Source organism: Vicugna pacos, chromosome 8 (assembly GCF_048564905.1).
Source record: "Vicugna pacos chromosome 8, VicPac4, whole genome shotgun sequence".
Taxonomy (NCBI): domain Eukaryota; kingdom Metazoa; phylum Chordata; class Mammalia; order Artiodactyla; family Camelidae; genus Vicugna; species Vicugna pacos.
This window is the reverse complement of record NC_132994.1, coordinates 9,989,595-10,007,080: the sequence shown is the minus strand read 5'-3', so window position 1 is coordinate 10,007,080 and position 17,486 is coordinate 9,989,595. Positions and strand designations below refer to the sequence as shown.

Sequence of the window (17,486 nt, the reverse complement as noted above, 5' to 3'; positions counted from 1 at the left end):
ATACCCCTTTTTGTAGAAAGGAGAGATGAGATCCAAAGGTGCTAACCCACATTCCCAAGGCCACACACAATTGCAGGGAACCGGCTCTTCTCACCCAGGGTGTTTTCCTGGAGGTTCATCCTCCGCAGGTGCAGCCAAGCCCAGAGTGGTGTTGTTCTCAGGATTTGAGAGAAAAAGCCCGATGGGCCTGGGTGGAAGGTGAGGTCCCTGCTTTATGTCTCGGATGAACCCCCCAGAAGGGGGCCATGTTTATTAAAATTACTAAGCACTCAGCACCAAGCACTGAATTAAAGGGATTTTCAAGCCTAAAGAAGGCAGCAGTCAAACTACCAATGCAGCATTAGGATTTCCTGGGCTCTAGACACTTTCCCTTCAAGAATATTGATTTTAAACATTAATACTAATTAATAGAAATATTTAAAATTCTATTTTATGGTTGCCTTGGTATAGAAACAAATATAATCCAGGTTGGATTATATTCATTTTTTTTCTTCTGATCTGAACAAATTTAAAACATGTTCGTGAACCCCTAAAAGTATTGTGGGCTAGGCTGTGCGCCCCATGCCCTGCACATTACCATTGATTGGGATGTGCGGTTCGTCATTCCCTGACGCCCCAGGGAAAGAAATGAGCCCCTCTCCCTCCCCACCAACAAAACCCGGACTGCGAAGCCTCGGTTATAGCCGGGGAGAGGAGAGCGCCCCCCCCCCCCCCGGCTCCCCCTCTTCCGCCGGCGGCAGGAGCGCGCGCGTGGCCCCGGTACCGCGGGCCGACTCGTGGTACATCTGCTCGCTCCTCTCAGATGTGAGGCTCGGTCACGCCGGGCGCCGGGGCGCCGCGGGTCCGCCTGCCTTGGAACTCGGGAGCCCTGGCTCTGCTTTTTTGAAAAGGGGAAAAGATGATCCAGGAGTTTGCAGCACAATACCCCGGCCGGCCAGGCCCGATCCGCCGCGGTAACCACGGAGTCGTAATGGCCCTACCAGCGGTCCCCGGGAGCTGCTTCTGCCACCGTGCCAGTTCCTAGCAGACCTCGCTTCCCTCTACCGATGCGCACTGCGTGGTAGTTCTGAAGTAGACTGAAATCCTTTCGGGCTCTTAAATTTTCCTGCTCTGAATCTCCTCCTACTTCTTTTGCTGTTGAGCGCCATCTAGCGATTACTAGGTTTCATCGCATTGAAATTAAAAAACGTCCACGGAAAAGACGTTTACAGGCCCTCAGCCCTAGCCAGCCGAAAAGAAGCCTGAGTTTCATCTACACGGAGCTGAAATCCTGCCCTAGGAGGGGGCCCTATCAAAGGAAATGCCTTCCTTCCTATTCGACACGTGAGTGCTGTCACAGTCCAAGAGAAGAGGGTGATGAAGTAAAGAATTTCCAAAACCAGAGCAGAAAGGCAATCAATGCACAGCCCCAAGGACGTGGGGCAAATGACAGGACGATCTGAGGGAGGTGGGCGCGTGCAGTGAACTGGAGTTGGTGACATGCCGGAGACCCTCAGAAGGCTGGTGGGAAGGGAGAGTCACTTCAGGTTGAGCAGCAGGAGTGCACTTTGGACTAGAAACAGAAGGTTTGAAAAAGACAGTCTTGGCCCATCAGGGACCTGTGAAATTTATAAACTGCTTGATGACCAGGACCATAATCTTTTTAACTTTAACTGTAAAGTGCCTCCAAGTGTTCCCTGCAGGCAGGAGATAGTCGTTTAAATGCCTTTTGATCACATAATGGAGGGCTGAGAGACATCCTTCCTCAGTCAGCCAGTTGGAAATGCTTTTCAAGACCTTTGAAATGAATACAAAAGGCAGTATATAAACAAATCCAAGGGAGAAACTGATACATAAAATGTGCTTACACTGGAAATCTCTAAATGATACAAATATTTCCAATTCGACATGGCAGTTGCTTACTTCAAGACATGTTCATTGCTGTCACATTTGAACAACAGAAACAAATGTGGAGCCACTGTCTCCACATTTCCTTGTACTTTCTACGAGGAAATATTTTGCCTCATGAAGTCGTGGTGGGGACAACAGTTTTGAGCTTCCATTTGGTTAGCAGAGCCTAACTTTAAAGGGAGGCTTTCCTAGACGTATGATTCGTAAACCAATGAGAGTGGAGATGCTGGCGTGGTCCCGCCCCTCTCCCCCTCCCCCACCTCATCGCCTGTTAGTCCCTCAGAGCCCTGGGGTAGGGGGGGTCCTGGAAACCCCATATTTGAAACCACTAGAATCATGTGGAAAGCCGAACGTGGTAATCAGACATGAGGATGTTAATCTCGGGTCATACTTACTACTTAAAATGCGCTTCACATTCCTAACCTAGGAAGATGAAGTTAGCGATATCTACTTTAGAAGGCGGTTGTGAATATTAATAAGGACACATGTTTTAAGTGCCCAGCATTGTGCCAAGCAAACAAGGACCCTCAATATATGTGAGCTCCCAGTTTATACAAATAATTGTCATTGCATTCCTGGTGAAGTTGGAGGTTCAGGATCGTGATCCCTGGGGCCTCATCGGGGACAATGCCCGAAATGAAATATCAGCGCTCTGCCCATGGCCAGAATCCACATGGGAAGCCAAGGATTAGGTGCCAGGATGGACCTGGACTTTTCCCATCAGCTGCAAACTGGCAGCTACTGACACAGTTCAACTCACCGAGCACCTTGGGCTGCCTCTGCAGAGAGACTGTCAAATTTGCTCTACAGAAGAGGATAAGTCATTTCACCAGCAAGAAATTACGGTGAGCCCAGGGCATGCCCCAAGTCATACTAGGTGTTTGTTGGCACAGGCTCAGGGAGAAACCTCTGTATGGTGCCCACCGCACAAAAACAATCTATTTATAGGGGATTCAAAAACAGAAACATACTTTTAACAGGAAACGTGTGTGATTATCACACATTTCCTATGACTCTTCAGAGGGGCAGAATCCATGCTCTCCGTGGGTCTTCCAAGTTAAACATATTTCTCCACTTCCGAGAGAGGGCGGGAGGCTCCAATGACCCGCTCCTGGACTCTGCTTTCAGGACCTGGGTGTAAAGTTGCTGACAGCTGTTACTGAGTTATTCTCTAAACAAGGATCCCTTTGCGGGGCCAGCTTTAGGAACCTTGAGGTGGGGAAAGACAGTTCACATCATCCAGGCGTGGCTGTCCAAAAGGACCCTTCTTGAGAGCTGCTGAGAAATACAGCTTAATGTAAAAACTTAGCAGGTCTGCGGTGCTGGGAGACCCACAAATGTTTTCAAGGACCTGCTTTTGCCCTCAGCTTAGGCTGGTCTCACTAACCCCACCCCCCACCTCCGGCTCTCACTTCTTCCACCACAAGGAGGCGCTAGATCAGGACAGTGAACATGAAGGTCAATTCTTGTCCCACAAGCCGCCCCCACCCGCCCGTACACAGAACTCCTGTGGTCAGTAAACCTGGCAAAGCAGCTGACCATGTCCTCCACGTGAAGATTCACAATCAACATCAGCTTATTAGGGACTCTAAGAGGTTTAAAAGTAAAAAAGAGAAAGGTGTGAGGATGGAGAGAGAGAGAGAAGGAACACACAAGAAAGAACTGTTACATTTATTTCAATCAGCATTAAAAAAAAAACTCATTTAGCCACCAAACTTCTTTTTAGTATAAAATATTAAATCCTGCTGAATTCGAGTTTGGCAAATATTCTCAATTGGGAAATACTAGAAGAGAAGATCACTGAAGCCATCCTGATTCTGAAACTTCTAAGATCTATTTAAATATTTTCTAAAGCACAAGTCTGCTCATGCCCTTCCCCTGCTCCGAAATCCTCCATGGCTCCCACCTGCCTGTAAAGTCCAGATTCCTTAGCGAGGTATTCAAGGCCCACCAGTTTGGACCAAACTCACCCCTCCTGTCTAAGTTTCCTTCCCTCCTGTTCACAAGTCTCTGCTCTTATAATCCGTTTTACAAAGAATTTGAGACAGTCCTACAGAAGTAAGAAAAGAGTTAAGAGAACAATTGATGACCAAAAGAGAACAGTAGTCTATTTGAGTTTTCCAAAGGAAAGAACCTCTAACATTAGGGCCTTAGGGATCAGCAAAAGACTGTGAGAAATGCATCTTTTAAGTCAGGAAATCATCCCCAGTTCTGGAAACTGTCCATAAAAATGACTGACTACTACTTTATAAGATATCCCGATCTTAAATATGTAAATTTACCAATTCACCTCTACAAAAGATGCTTGCTGTAAAGAAAAATCTGACAAACAAAAATTTTTTTAATTCTCTAATGCAGTGGTTATCAAAATGTGACACCCCCTGCCCCAGGTCAGATTCATCAACTTCACCTGCATTAGAGAATTAATTTTGTTCGTTTGTTTGCTTGTTAGTGCCTTAGAAATACAAGCTCTCTGTCCTTATCCCAAACCTCCTGCATCAGAAACTCTTCAGGTGGGGCCCAGGAGCCGGTGTTTCAACAAGGCTTCTGGATGATTCTGATGCGCACCAATGTGCCCATCGTTGCATTTGGAGCTAAATATGTTATCACCTGTGTCTATAAATTCATTTATCGAAGATACAGAAACGCGTGGTTCTGTTTTCACTCCACTCTGTTCTCATTCCTGTACAACTCACTCCAAAACGGGGTGATGGCAAATCTATTTGGTCTGTTTGATCTTTTGACCTCTGCTGGTTCCGCTGCTCAGGGGTCCACGTAGCAATAAAATCCGCCCCGTTTCTTGCAGCCGATCGAGCAGATCCCTGCAAGTTCCTGGCCTGCGGCGAATCCTTCCTGTGTGTGAGGAACGAGTGGACCGGGGAAGCCGAGTGTCGCTGCCGAGCGGGGGACCCGCGCCCCTGCGCCCCTGGAGAGGACTGCGAGGACGTCCTGGGGAAGGGGGCGCCCTGCAGGTGGGTCCAGCATCCCGACACGCAGATCCAAGAATCTGGTACTCAGGCCTCTGAGACACCTAGCATTAGAATGAATTCGTCTGGTCTTTTAAACCCAGGGTTCTCAAACTTCAGTGAGCACCGGAATCTCCCGGAGAACTTGCAGGAGCACTCGTGGCTGAGCCCTGCTGGGCTGTTTCTGATTCAGTAGGTCTGGGAGGCGCCCAGATACAGCTGCGGCTGCTGGTCCACGGACCACACTTTGAGAACCACTGGTCCTAAGTATTTCTGCAGTGTTTTATTAAGACCAATAAGGGAAGAAAAAAGAGCTTGGATCAGCTTTAAGACAGAACACTATGTGGTCTACTACCTTAACTGATTGTGTGTGTGTGTGTGCACGCATGTGTAATGTTTGTTTTCTCACTGCTTGCAAACACATTAGCTGTCATCATAAGTAAGCTGAAAAATACAGAAAATTATGAGAAAGGAGATCAAAATCATGTGCAATTCACAACATTGATGTTATCTTTTCGTGTATGTCTTTATATAGAATTTTCCAAAGCAAAATGGAATCAGACTGGCTTCTTACTTTAGAGTCAACTCTTTTACATAGGACATTCCCCCATGTCATTAAATATTCTCTGTAGCATCATTTTTAATGATTGCATGGCAATCCATTTTATAGATGTGTTATGATATGTTGAGGCAATCCTTCATTTCTGACAGAAAGGTTAAGAGAAGCTCTTTAGAAGGAGAGAAAGAAGGTGAGATATAACTGGGCTTCTATTCATGAACCAGACTTTAGGGCACAGGTGGCCTTATGAACAAGAGCAGGGAACCCAAAGGGACCCAGTTCTTCCCTAAGTCCTGTGACACCCAGATGAGCTCTGCCTGGGGAGGCCTCTTCCCTCTGCAGGCTTCTCCCAAGCATGTCCCACCTTTCCCAGTCCTGAGCTTCCAATCACACACACCTGAACATTTCCTCAGATCCATCTCTTTATTAGATCTTGCTTTTGTCCCTGTCCTCCTGCTCATTCTAGTGGCCACTGTCCCTAATTTCGCACTAGGGGGACTCAAGGCCAGCTGCTTCCACAATCAACAAGAAACAAGAGAGATTCGGCCTTTTTCTTGATGAAACATACCCTGTTCCATTAAACTATTAACATTTTAAAGACCATTGTCCAGTAGTGGTTAAGAAGCGATATTCTGGAGTCAGACAAATTGTGATTAAAATTTTGGTTTAGCAATTTACTAATCCAGTGACTTTGGACAAATTTCTTAACTTCTCTAAACCTCCATTTTTTCATTGGACAATGAGACTAATAAAACCGCCCTGTTGGGTCACTGCAAGGGGTTTGTGAAATCATATTCATAAAACATCTTTACAAAGAGTGGTAGAGCACAGAGTATATATATTCAGGTAAGTGAGGATTAAGATGATGCTGTCAATTTCTCCGAATTAATCCAAACTAAAATCCCCAGAGGATTCTTTTTGGAATTTGACATTCTGGTTCTGAAGCTCCCCTGGAAATAAAAATATACAAGAGAAAATCTTGGAATACAATGACGGAGAAGCTGCTCTGTAAGACAGAAACACATAAAGTAATATGTAAAGCATGAGGATGGACACAGACAGCAGATCAATAGAATATATATAAGCCCCAAAGCCTTCGATATTAGGGAATTTATTTTAACAAGCATTTCAAATCAGTAGAGAAAGTGTCAGTAATGGTTAGAGTACAGCTCGTCTTCCATTTAGAAAACCTAAAATAAAATTAGCTCCTTACCACACATAAACCAATGCTCAAACATAAAATCAAAACTATGAAAATATGAGAAAAAAAATTTTATACTTCTATAAATTGGGCTAAGAAAGGCTTCCCTAATAAGACATCAATCCAAGAAGACATTAAGAAGAGGACGTCCATAGGGGGAAAGGCACCATAAATAAAATTTAACAGATAAACAACAAGGTGGGAGAGAAATATTTATGACCTGAATTGTAGACAAAGGATGAATATCCATTCTATGAGAGCTCCTACATATCAATAAAAAGCAAACATACTAATATTAAAATGATCAAAGATGTACCCCCGAAACTAACATTGTAAATCAACTACACTTCAATAAAAAAGTAAACATTTTTAAAATGAGCAAAGAATACAAAGGCACAATTTATAGAAAAAATCCAAATGACCTATGAAACATAGGAAAAGATTTTCAATCTCACTTACTCACGCAGCACATCAGAAGAACCCTGGACTTTGATGCTGGCCACGCCACGACAGCACAAATGTCAGTATGTCCTGAGAGTCCACGTGGGCCCCACCTGCCCTGCAGTGTGACTCCAGGGCAGGGCAGGGCAGGGGTGGCGGAGGCTGGGGCCAGTGATCAGCTGTGAGGGACAAAGGGGGCTCGTACTCAGGCTGCATCTGAGCAGAGCAAGGGACACAATGGTTGGCACTTGTTCAGGCAGCGCATCAGAGACACCTTGGACCTCTGTCTGTGGCTGACAGGAGCTGAGAGCCCGCATGGGGCCCCCTTGTGCAGCACACACCCTTTGGGGGAAGAGTCCTAGTGCTGGGGGAGGGGAAACACGCTTATCAGGAGCAGAGCCAGCTTGGGCTCCACCCTCAGGGCTTCTGTTCCAACAACTTGGGATCAGGTCCCTCCCCCCACCAACATGGGGCAGCAGTGGCCACGGAGCAGAGGGAAGTCCTGCCGCACACCTGGCTCCAGCTCTAGCCGCGCCGTCTCCAGCCCCCACCCCCAACTCCCTGGGTGATAACTGTCAGCACATCTCAGGAAAGACATGATGCAGCCACATCAAATCCAGCTCTCCCACCAAAAGCACATGCAGTCTGCACACGGACACTCCCACAGAAGAACACCCCTTCCAGACCGCAATAGGTAAGCGTTTCACCTACATCACAGAGGCACAAAACGTTAAGTGAAAAGGCAGAGGAACTGGTCTTAACTGAAAGAGCAAGAGAAAACCCCCGAAAGCACACATACTGAAACAGAAATAAACAATTTACTAGATAAAGAATTCAAAACTTTAGTAATAAAAATGTTAAGTGAGTCAGAGAAAAGAATAAATGAATGCAGTGAGAATTTTAACAAGGAACTAGAAAATATAAAAAAGACAATCAAAAATGAAGAATTCAATAACTAAGTTAAAAAAAAAACACTCTGGAAGGAATGACTAGAAGATTAAGTGATACAGAAGAACATGTAAGTGATGTGGAAGGTAGAATAATGAAAAGTACCCAGCCAGAACAGCAAAAAGAAAAGCAATTTTAAAAAATGAAAACAGTTTAAGAGACCTCTTAAATAACATTAAGCATATCAACATTCACATTATAAGGGTCCCAGAAGGGGGGGGGGCATTAAAAATGCATTTGAGGAAATTATGGCTGAAAATTTCCCAAACCTGAAAAAGGAAACAGATATCCACATACAGGAAGCACAGAGGATCCCAAACAAGATGAACCCAAAGAGCCCCACACCAAGACATCATAATTAAAATGGCAAAAGTTAAAAATAGAGAATTCTAAAGGCAGCAAGAGAAAAACAAGGGGTCATATAAAAGGGAACCCCCATAAGGCTATCAGCTGATTTCTCTGAAGAAACTTGGCAGTGTCATGATGTATTCATGTGGCTGAAAGGGAAAACTTGTAATCTAGGATACTCTACCCAGAAAGATTATTATTTAGAATTAAAAAAGAGATAAAAACTTCTCAGACAAGCAAAAACTCAGAGTTCAACACTAAATCTACTCTACAAAAAAAAAAGAATCAAAGGATCATAGTGATTACTATGAATAATTATACACCAATAAAATGGACAACCTAGAAGAAATAGACAAATTCTTAGAAATGTATCATCAATCTTCCAAGACTGAAATAGGAAGGTATAGAAAATATGCATAGACCAGTTACCAGTAATGATATTGAATCCATAATTTTAAAAAACCCTAGCAAACAAAAGCCCAGGATCAGACAGCTTCACAAGTGAATTCTCGCAAACGTTTAGAGAATTAACACCTATCCTTCTCAAACTATTCCAAAAAATTGCAGAAGAAGGAACACTTCCAAACTCATTCTGTGAAGTCAGTATCACACTGATACCAACATCAGACAAAGATTTCACACACACACACACAATTACTGGCCAATATTACTGATGGACATAGATGGAAAAAATCTTCACCAAAATATTAGCAAACTGACTGCAACAATATATTAAAAGGATCATACACCATGATCAAGTGGGATTTATCCCAGGGGTACAAGGATGTTTCAATATTTGCAAATTAATCAATGTAATACCCCACATTTACAAATTAAACAGTAAAAATCATATGATTGTCTTAATAGATGCAGAAAAAAACTTGTGGCAGAATTCAATATCCACTTGTAATAAAAACTCTCAACAAAGTGGGTGGAGAGGGAACACACTTCAACATAATAAAGAACATAAGTGGCAAGCCCACAGCTGTCGTACTCAGTGGTGAAGAGCTGAAAGCATTTCTTCTAAGATCAGGACTCACACAGGGGTGCCCACTTCCACCACCTTTATTCAACATAGTACTGGAAGTCCAAGCCACGGCGTTCAGACAAGAAAAATAAACAGAAGGAATCCAAACTGGAAAGGAAGAAGTAAAACTGTCACTGTTTGCAGATAACATATTATACATAGAAAATCTTAAAGATACCACCCAAAATCTACTAAAGTTCATCAGTGAATTCAGGAAAATTTCAGGATACAAAATTAGTATCCAAATCTGTTCCATTTCTATACACTGACAAGGAACTATCAGAAAGAGAAATTAGGGGGGAAAAATCCCATTTACAATTGCATCAAGAAAAAAAAAAGAAAAGAAAAACCTCCTAGGATAAATCTAACTAAGGCAGTAAAAGACCTTTATAGGGAAAACTATAAGACACTGATGAAAGAAACTGAAGACAACACAAACAGATGGAAAGCTATCCTGTGTTCATGGATTGGAAGGATTAATATTGTTAAAGTGACCATAGAACCCAAGGCAACCTACAGATTCAGTGCAATCCCTATCAAAATACCAATGACATTTTTCACAGAACTAGAATAAATAATTCTAAAATTTGAATGGAAACACAAAAGATCCCAAATAGCCAAAACAATCTTGAGGGGAAAAAATGAAGTTGGAGGTATCACACTCTTCGATTTCAAACTATGCTACAAAGCCAAAGTAATCAAAACAGTCTGGTATTGGCATGAAAACAGACACACAGATCAATGGAACAGAACAGAGAGCCCAGAAACATACCCACACTTATATGGGAAATTAATCTCCAACAATGAGGCAAGAATATACAATAGGGAAAATATAGCCTTTTCAGTAAATGGTGTTGGGAAAAATGGACAGCTACATGCAAGAGTCAAACTGGACTACTCTCTCACGCCATATAAAAAAATTAATTTAAAATAGATTAAATACTTAAATGTAAGACCTGAAACCATGGAAGTTCTAGAAGAAAATATAGACAGATATAGACAGTACATTCTTTGACACTGGTGCTAGTAATTTTTGTTTAATTTATCTCCTTAAGCAAGAGAAACAAAAGAAAAAATAAATAGAAAAAATAGGACTACATCAAATTAAAAGTCTTTTGCACAATGAAGGAAACGACCAACAAAACAAGAAGGCCACCTACTGAATGGGAAAAGATAGTTGCAAATGATATTCTCAGTCAGGGGTTAATATCCAAAATATATAAAGAACTTCTACAACTCAACATCAAAAAAAAGAGGCAACTCTACTGAAAAACGGGCAGAGGATCTGAATGGACATTTTTGCACAGAAGACATACAGATGGTCAATAGGCATCTGAAAGGATGCGCAGCATCACTAATCATCAGAGAAATGCAAATCAAAACCACAATGAGATACCACTTCACACCTGTCAGAATGGCTATCATCAAAAAGACGACAAATAGCAAGTATTGGCAGGATGTGGAGAAAAGAGAATCATGGCGCACTGTTGTTGGGAATGAAAATCGGTGCAACTACCATGGAAAACAGTGCGAGATTCATCAAAAAATTAAAAATAAAGCCACCATTGCTCTCACAATCTCACTCCTGGGTATTTATCTGAAAAGAAATGAAAACACTAATTTGAAAAGATGCATGTACCCCTATGTTCATTGTGGCATTATTCACAATAGCCAAGATACAGAAGCAACCTAAGTGTCGACTGATAGATTTATGGATAAAGAAGATGTGGTGCATACAGATACGATGGAATACTACTCAGACATAAAAAGAATGAAATCTTGCCATCTGCAGCAACATGGATGGACTTGAGGGGCATTATTCTAAATGAAATAATTCAGACAGGAAAGACAAATACTTTATGAGTTTGCTTATATGTGGAATCCAAAAAAAAAAAACAAATGAACAAACATAACAAAATAGAAACAGAGTCACAGATACAGAGAACAAACTGGTGGTTATCAAGAGGGAAGGGCCGTGTGGGGAGGAATGAAATAGGTGAGAGAGATTAAGAGGTACAAACTTCCAGTTGCAAAACAGATGAGTCATGCATATGAAATGCACAGCGTGGGGAATATAGTCAATATCTATGTACTATCTTTGAGTGGTGACATACTAGAGCTAGACTTATTGTGGTGATCATTTTGAAACGTATAGAAATATTGCATCTCTATGCTGTGCACAGGAAAAACAAACACTCATAGAAAAAGTGATCAGATTTGTGATTACCAGAGGCAGGGGCAGGGGAGAAGGAATTGGACGAAGGCAGTCAGCAAGTACAAACTTCCAGTTATAAGATAAGCTAAGTACCAGGGATGTAATGTACAACATGATAAATACAATGAACACTGCTGTATGTTATCTATGGAAGTTATTAAGAGAGTAAATCTTATGAGTTCTCATCATAAGGAAAATGGTTTTTCCTATTTCTTTAATTTTGCATCTGTGTAAGATGATGGATGCTCACTGAACTTATTGTGGTCATCATTTCATGATGTGTGTAAGTCAAATCATTGTGTGTAGACCTTAAATTTATACAGTGCTTTATGTCAATTATATCTCAATAAAACTGGAAGGAAAAAAAAAGATTAGAGGCTTTAAAGTTAGTCCCAAGTTCAAATTTGAGCTTTTCCCCAAACTACTTGTGACCTTAAGCTACGTTTCCCCCTTTAAGCCTCACATTCTCATCTATATAAAGGGGATAATGTGAATAAATTCACGTGTTTAGGTAAGGAGTAAAGTAGATGCTTCTCGGTGTCAATTGCTCAGCTACTGGCATTATTGGAGCTGTCTGAGAGTAACCAACAGAGGGCAGCCCTGCAAGGGAAAACTGAGATTCCATACCTGGTACTTAAAACTAAACTCAGAAGCAAATCAGTTGAGTTATGTGTTGTAACTTTGATAGCAGCATTCACTAAAGAGTTCTAAGCTTGGTTGCATTTTTGTTATTCCACCTGAAGGTGGAGAAAGAGATGGGAAAAAACACTGAGGGCATGTGCCCTTCTGAGAACGTGCGGCCATCGACACCCAGGGAGCATTTTCAACTACTTCAGTTCTTCTTCATCCTACTGCCAAATCATTGTCTGTTGTTCTCTGTTTTCACCTGTATTTTTCCTTCTCTCCTTTTCCTCCATTGAATAGTTATGAACGTACGTCATATATTTTTCATTTCCCTCAATTTTAGATGTTCTATATGTAGAATCAGTTGTAGGAGGAACTTACCTGGCAAAATTCTCCCTAGAAGAAACAAAACTGTCATTTTCAAAGGTCTCCTTTTTGGCTTAATGAGTTTGACTTTTATTAATCACAATTACCACTATAAATACACAGAAAATGCAAATCTAAATCTAACTGAGTAAATTATTCATGATTTTTTCTCTTCAGAGCTAAAAATTTTCACTTTGTCCTTTAATATAGTAGTCCTAATATGTTCTCTGTGATATTATTCATGATAATGAAAATTGTTTTTAAATATTGAGGCCAGAGTAAGTAGATGATGGTAAAAAGTGGCATTTATGAGGAGGTTTTAATAATATGGAAGTACTTGTTTTAACTACAGCGAGATTACAGCTTACTTAACGTGCTACACCTCAAATAGGGTAGGGGTGGGGAAGTCCATTTTTTTCCCTCTGGAAGCTATCCTTAACTCCCTTTTGAGCTCTTTCTCCACTGGAGAGTGGAGGGGTGGGAAGAAATAAGAGAGGGAGAGGTTGGAGTTTAATATAGTCCAACCCAGTTTTTAAAACGTCATCTGATCAATAGTTTAAGCAATCACTTTAGGCAACTGAGTTCCTGTGGAATATAGTCAGGCTCAAAGATCCTCTCCCACATTCCTCTCTTCTCCAAGGTGGTCTCTGGATGTATGGCGGAGTCGGGGTGAAGGGGACTCTCTTGTCTCACAAGGTCCTTTGAAAAGTTTCTGTTCCCGTAGTCCCCTCCCCTGTGATCTCTTAGTCTTGCCCCTGGTATCTGCCTGACCCCTGGTATTCTCATTGCCTCCAATCTGCCCAACCAGGGCAAGTAGGAACCAAAAATGCGACCTTAGGTGGTGGCAGGAAGAGGAACAAGGAACTTGTTACTCAACCTTGTAAAACCAGACCTCTCTCCTCAGTCTCCCGCCTTCCCATCAAGCACCAGGACCGGGACAGGATCTCCCTCCTTCCTTTAGGGACGTCCTCCTTCTCCCTTTCCCGGATACTATAATGGGCAGAATGTTGAGAGAAAGAAAACAGTTTACTGGTAAGGGAACATATATCAGAAAATATCTCACAAATATTATATCCATTTTATAATGTAAAGAGGGAAGGTGCAAAATGTGTTTACGCTATCATCAGAAATTATATAGTATGTGTACAGAAAAGTCTAGAGCTATATACATCATTTTTAAAATGATTTTATTTTTTGTTTTCTTTGTTTAATGGAGGTACTGGGGATTGTACCTCGTGCATGCTAAGCACACACTCTACCACTGAGCTCACCCTCGCCCCTCAAAATTTTAAATAAACCTTATTTTTAAATTGTATGAACAAAATGTTATTACAGAGTCGCTTTTCAGCAACCACAACTCGGAATTTGACTTTATCTCCACTTCTTGCAGGATACACTTATCACTCATCTTTCCCATGAGCTTTGTTCAATCCTTCTGAGACCACTGCCTGTGAAACAGTAAGCCAACTGGAAGGCAAAACTCAGGGAGGGGTGCAGAAAGCAGTTTTCCTCCAACTCCAGCAGAAAGCACCTGCAAAAATATGCTACTTTCACTTATAATAATTTTTAAACTAAAATCACAGGAAGTGGTACTTGCTGTTAATGTTAATAAGCCCAGGGAATAAGATATCTTATTTTGCTTTCTTTTGTAGGTCACCAGATCAATCTCAAAGTCAAGCAGATGAACCTAGTGTTAAAAATGCCCAATATCAGCAAAATAACAAGGTAAATTCATATTTTTATATGTCGGTTTTAATTACTCAATTTGAATTTTGAAGGAAATTTCTGGGCCTGACTTACTTCAAATAGAGATAAGTAAAAGCACTTTTCCTTTATTTGCCAGGCTTTTAAATTTAGTATTTTAAGAGGGAAAAGGGCATTTCCTGGCACAGAAAGGACAGACAGAGGCTGGCATTAACTGAAATGTGTAGACAAAACAGTAAAATAACAGAAATAATCCAAATATTTTTTACAGTATATTTTACACCATAGTATATATAATATATAATATATATAACAATAGTATAATATTCCTAACTTTTTCTCATAAAAATATACATTCAATTTATCAAATGCATTTCAACAAGGTTGAAATTTTTCATAATAATGATTAATAATTCCTGGAACTGAGTAATTATATATATATATGTAATACTTGTAAAATAGCTGTTTGTTTCAAATAATCAGCTAAAGTGAACAATGAGTGACTTCAAAAATTCCTAAAACTTCATCCTCAGATAAACATTCCTTCCAGTGTCCTAAATGTCTCTTTTGAAATACTCATCCACTCAATCAACTTATTCGACTAAAATGATTTTTATTTTACAAAGGGAAATAACTTATCTAATAATCAGGTTAAATACAGCTTACACAGAGCTTTTTAAATAACTTTTGGGAAAATACCTTGAATAATTTTTAGCCAAAAATTGCCAAGTTTCAAAAATTATACCTAGTCTTTGATGGTAAGAGTGACATTCAGCTAGTGTTCACTCTACCTGAGGTCTCTCTCTATATAGTGCTAGATGGAAACAAACACTGTAAAACTTGTAATTGAAACTAGTCATTACAGTCAATATACAGCCAGGAAGGATACCGAGCCTGTCACACCAAATGCTAGTCACAATTTCATGTGTCCAAGCACACACAGGGAATATTGTGTACCATTTTGACTTCCAGAAACAAAGAAAATTGGAAAGACAGGAAAGATTCAACTTTGGGCCATAAAATCACAATAGGACACAGGATCTGATATTAACAAAATGCCCAGGATGACGTAAATGCCAACTGAAATCTGGAAGTACCAGGTAGAATTAAGAACCACATTTCAAATGAAGCAGCAGCTTGGACTAATGGTATCTGCTCTGGTTGGAAGGGAACACAGGGCTTAGATTCACAAACTAATTGCTACCCTTGTTTCAAGAGATCGATTCAGCCTGAGAATCTAATAGGTTTAAGAAGAGATAGAACAGATTCGTAGTAGGTTGTAAAGGTAGGAATGTTTGGGGGTCGGGGCAGGCATCTCCCACCTTTCGAAGAAGACACCCTAAATGGCAAGCATGTTATCTCATCCACCAGCAGAGGTAAGGTTGGAATGAACCAGTAGTTTGATCTTGGGTGGCATTTCTAAAGTTCTTAAAACAATTTCTCTTCCAGGTAACCAGGAAAAGTAATTCTGAATTACTGAATGCAGGATATGAAGAATTTAATCATCAAGATTGGGAAGCATATTAAAAACTGGAAATGTACAAATTATCATTTAATCTGTCTCGAGAGATGGCTTGCTTTCTCAAGGAAAACCATATCCACTCTGTCAAAATTCTGAAAACATAAGCACTCATATTTACTGGTCATTGGAATCCAGGCATGTAGGTGACACTGAGAACCAGAACTCCCTACATTTCAACTAAAGAAGAGTCATATCCATGAAGACCAAGAAATTCTGAAGGAAAAGGCTTGTTATCAAAACCCAAAACACAATCAGTGAAACATGTTTTGGTTATTCCTGGGTGAGTCAAGGTGATAGCAACCCAGATTTGTGTCCAGCTGCCCTTAAAATATTGCTCACAGATTATTTACAAGTGCAACTTACTTATTAACTGGGGAGGGTGTGGGATTGACAATATACTGGGAAACACAGCTCTTCATATGTTAGAAAGTACATAAAAGATGACTACGTATGCAAGGAGATGCAGGATGAATGCATACGTAAAACTCACACCGTACGTAAACTGTGGTGTGTATGTAGACGCTCCAATTTCGTCTAACTCACAGACCCCTTTAGTTCTTAGGCACATTAGTTTTATAAGAAATCACTGCTTCCACAGTAGATAATTTTGTTGCCAATAATTTCTAAGTTGTTCCCTTAAAGAAAAGAACTGGGATATACATATCATGGAGAGTCATATTTTTCTTGTTAATGCATAAAGTTATTTTAAAGAAAGACACTATATTGGGAAAAAAGTGAAGTTGTACTCTGTGACGTAACTAATTTCTGTTTTCCACCACAGATGAACTATGTCTTCCTATAATTTAATAACTCTGTTGAATACTCCTTTACACAGTAGTGTGTGCATTGGTAGACTGGCATCAAGGTATTCCAGCTCAGCCAGTTTTTAATGTGCTACTCAATGAAAAATGAATTCCTCTGTATCTCTTTCAGATGTTTGACTATCAAGTATATTTGCTGTAAAACTTTAATTTCAATAAAATATAAGCACTATGTTCATAGATTTATGAGTGTTTTACTAGATATTCCTTGGATTTGCTTTATAGATGGTAAATGATTTTAAGCATAATTTTAATGCTGCCAAAAGACAGCAACATATTAAACAGTAGCAGCAACATTTTAGCAGTAAACTTCAAATGTAAAAACAAAATTTTTCCTGATAATAGACAATCTTTTGGGAAGTGCTTTTCCCCCCTGGTTACACATCCTTGGGACCACTCATGTTGGTCTCACAAATGCATAGCTTTCATCCGTATTTCCATCCCAATCCTGCCCAAAAGGGAGGAGCTATATGATACAGGACAAGGATTCTGAATTGTGATATGGTGGGGAAGTGCCACAAAGCAAAGAATGGCAGCAAGAGATGTACCTACTCACATTCACATCCTTGGAACTCACCAGAGGAAAACATGCTTGTTAGAGGCATGACAGGTGAACCTATTGTGAAAAGAAATCCATTGAGAGAAAATGAAAATCTAAAACTGTCACCTCTCCATAACGTGCCTTCTACCCTGGACATTTCAGTTGTGCTCTAACTTTCACAGAGAATGTAGTTTTCGATGTGGAAAGAGAAGCAGGCGAAAACTCAATCAACCTTTCTGAAGCAAGTGCCTCTCACTCTTTGGACCATACTTTTTCTATTGGTCTTTCCCAACCAACCAGAGAAGAGCTGTGG

General features: G+C 40.7%; 1 protein-coding gene across 1 annotated transcript in view; it reads left to right on the top strand.

The window, feature by feature from the left end:
- IMPG1 (interphotoreceptor matrix proteoglycan 1) overlaps positions 1–15,845 on the top strand; it is a 99,018-nt gene extending 83,173 nt beyond the window's left edge. The window contains exons 14-16 of the mRNA XM_072966279.1: positions 4,697–4,862; positions 14,238–14,310; positions 15,739–15,845. Coding sequence (XP_072822380.1) covers positions 4,697–4,862; positions 14,238–14,310; positions 15,739–15,816 — 317 coding nt within the window. The 3' untranslated portion in view covers positions 15,817–15,845. The remainder of the gene's footprint in view (positions 1–4,696; positions 4,863–14,237; positions 14,311–15,738) is intronic.
- Positions 15,846–17,486: the final 1,641 nt, after the last annotated feature.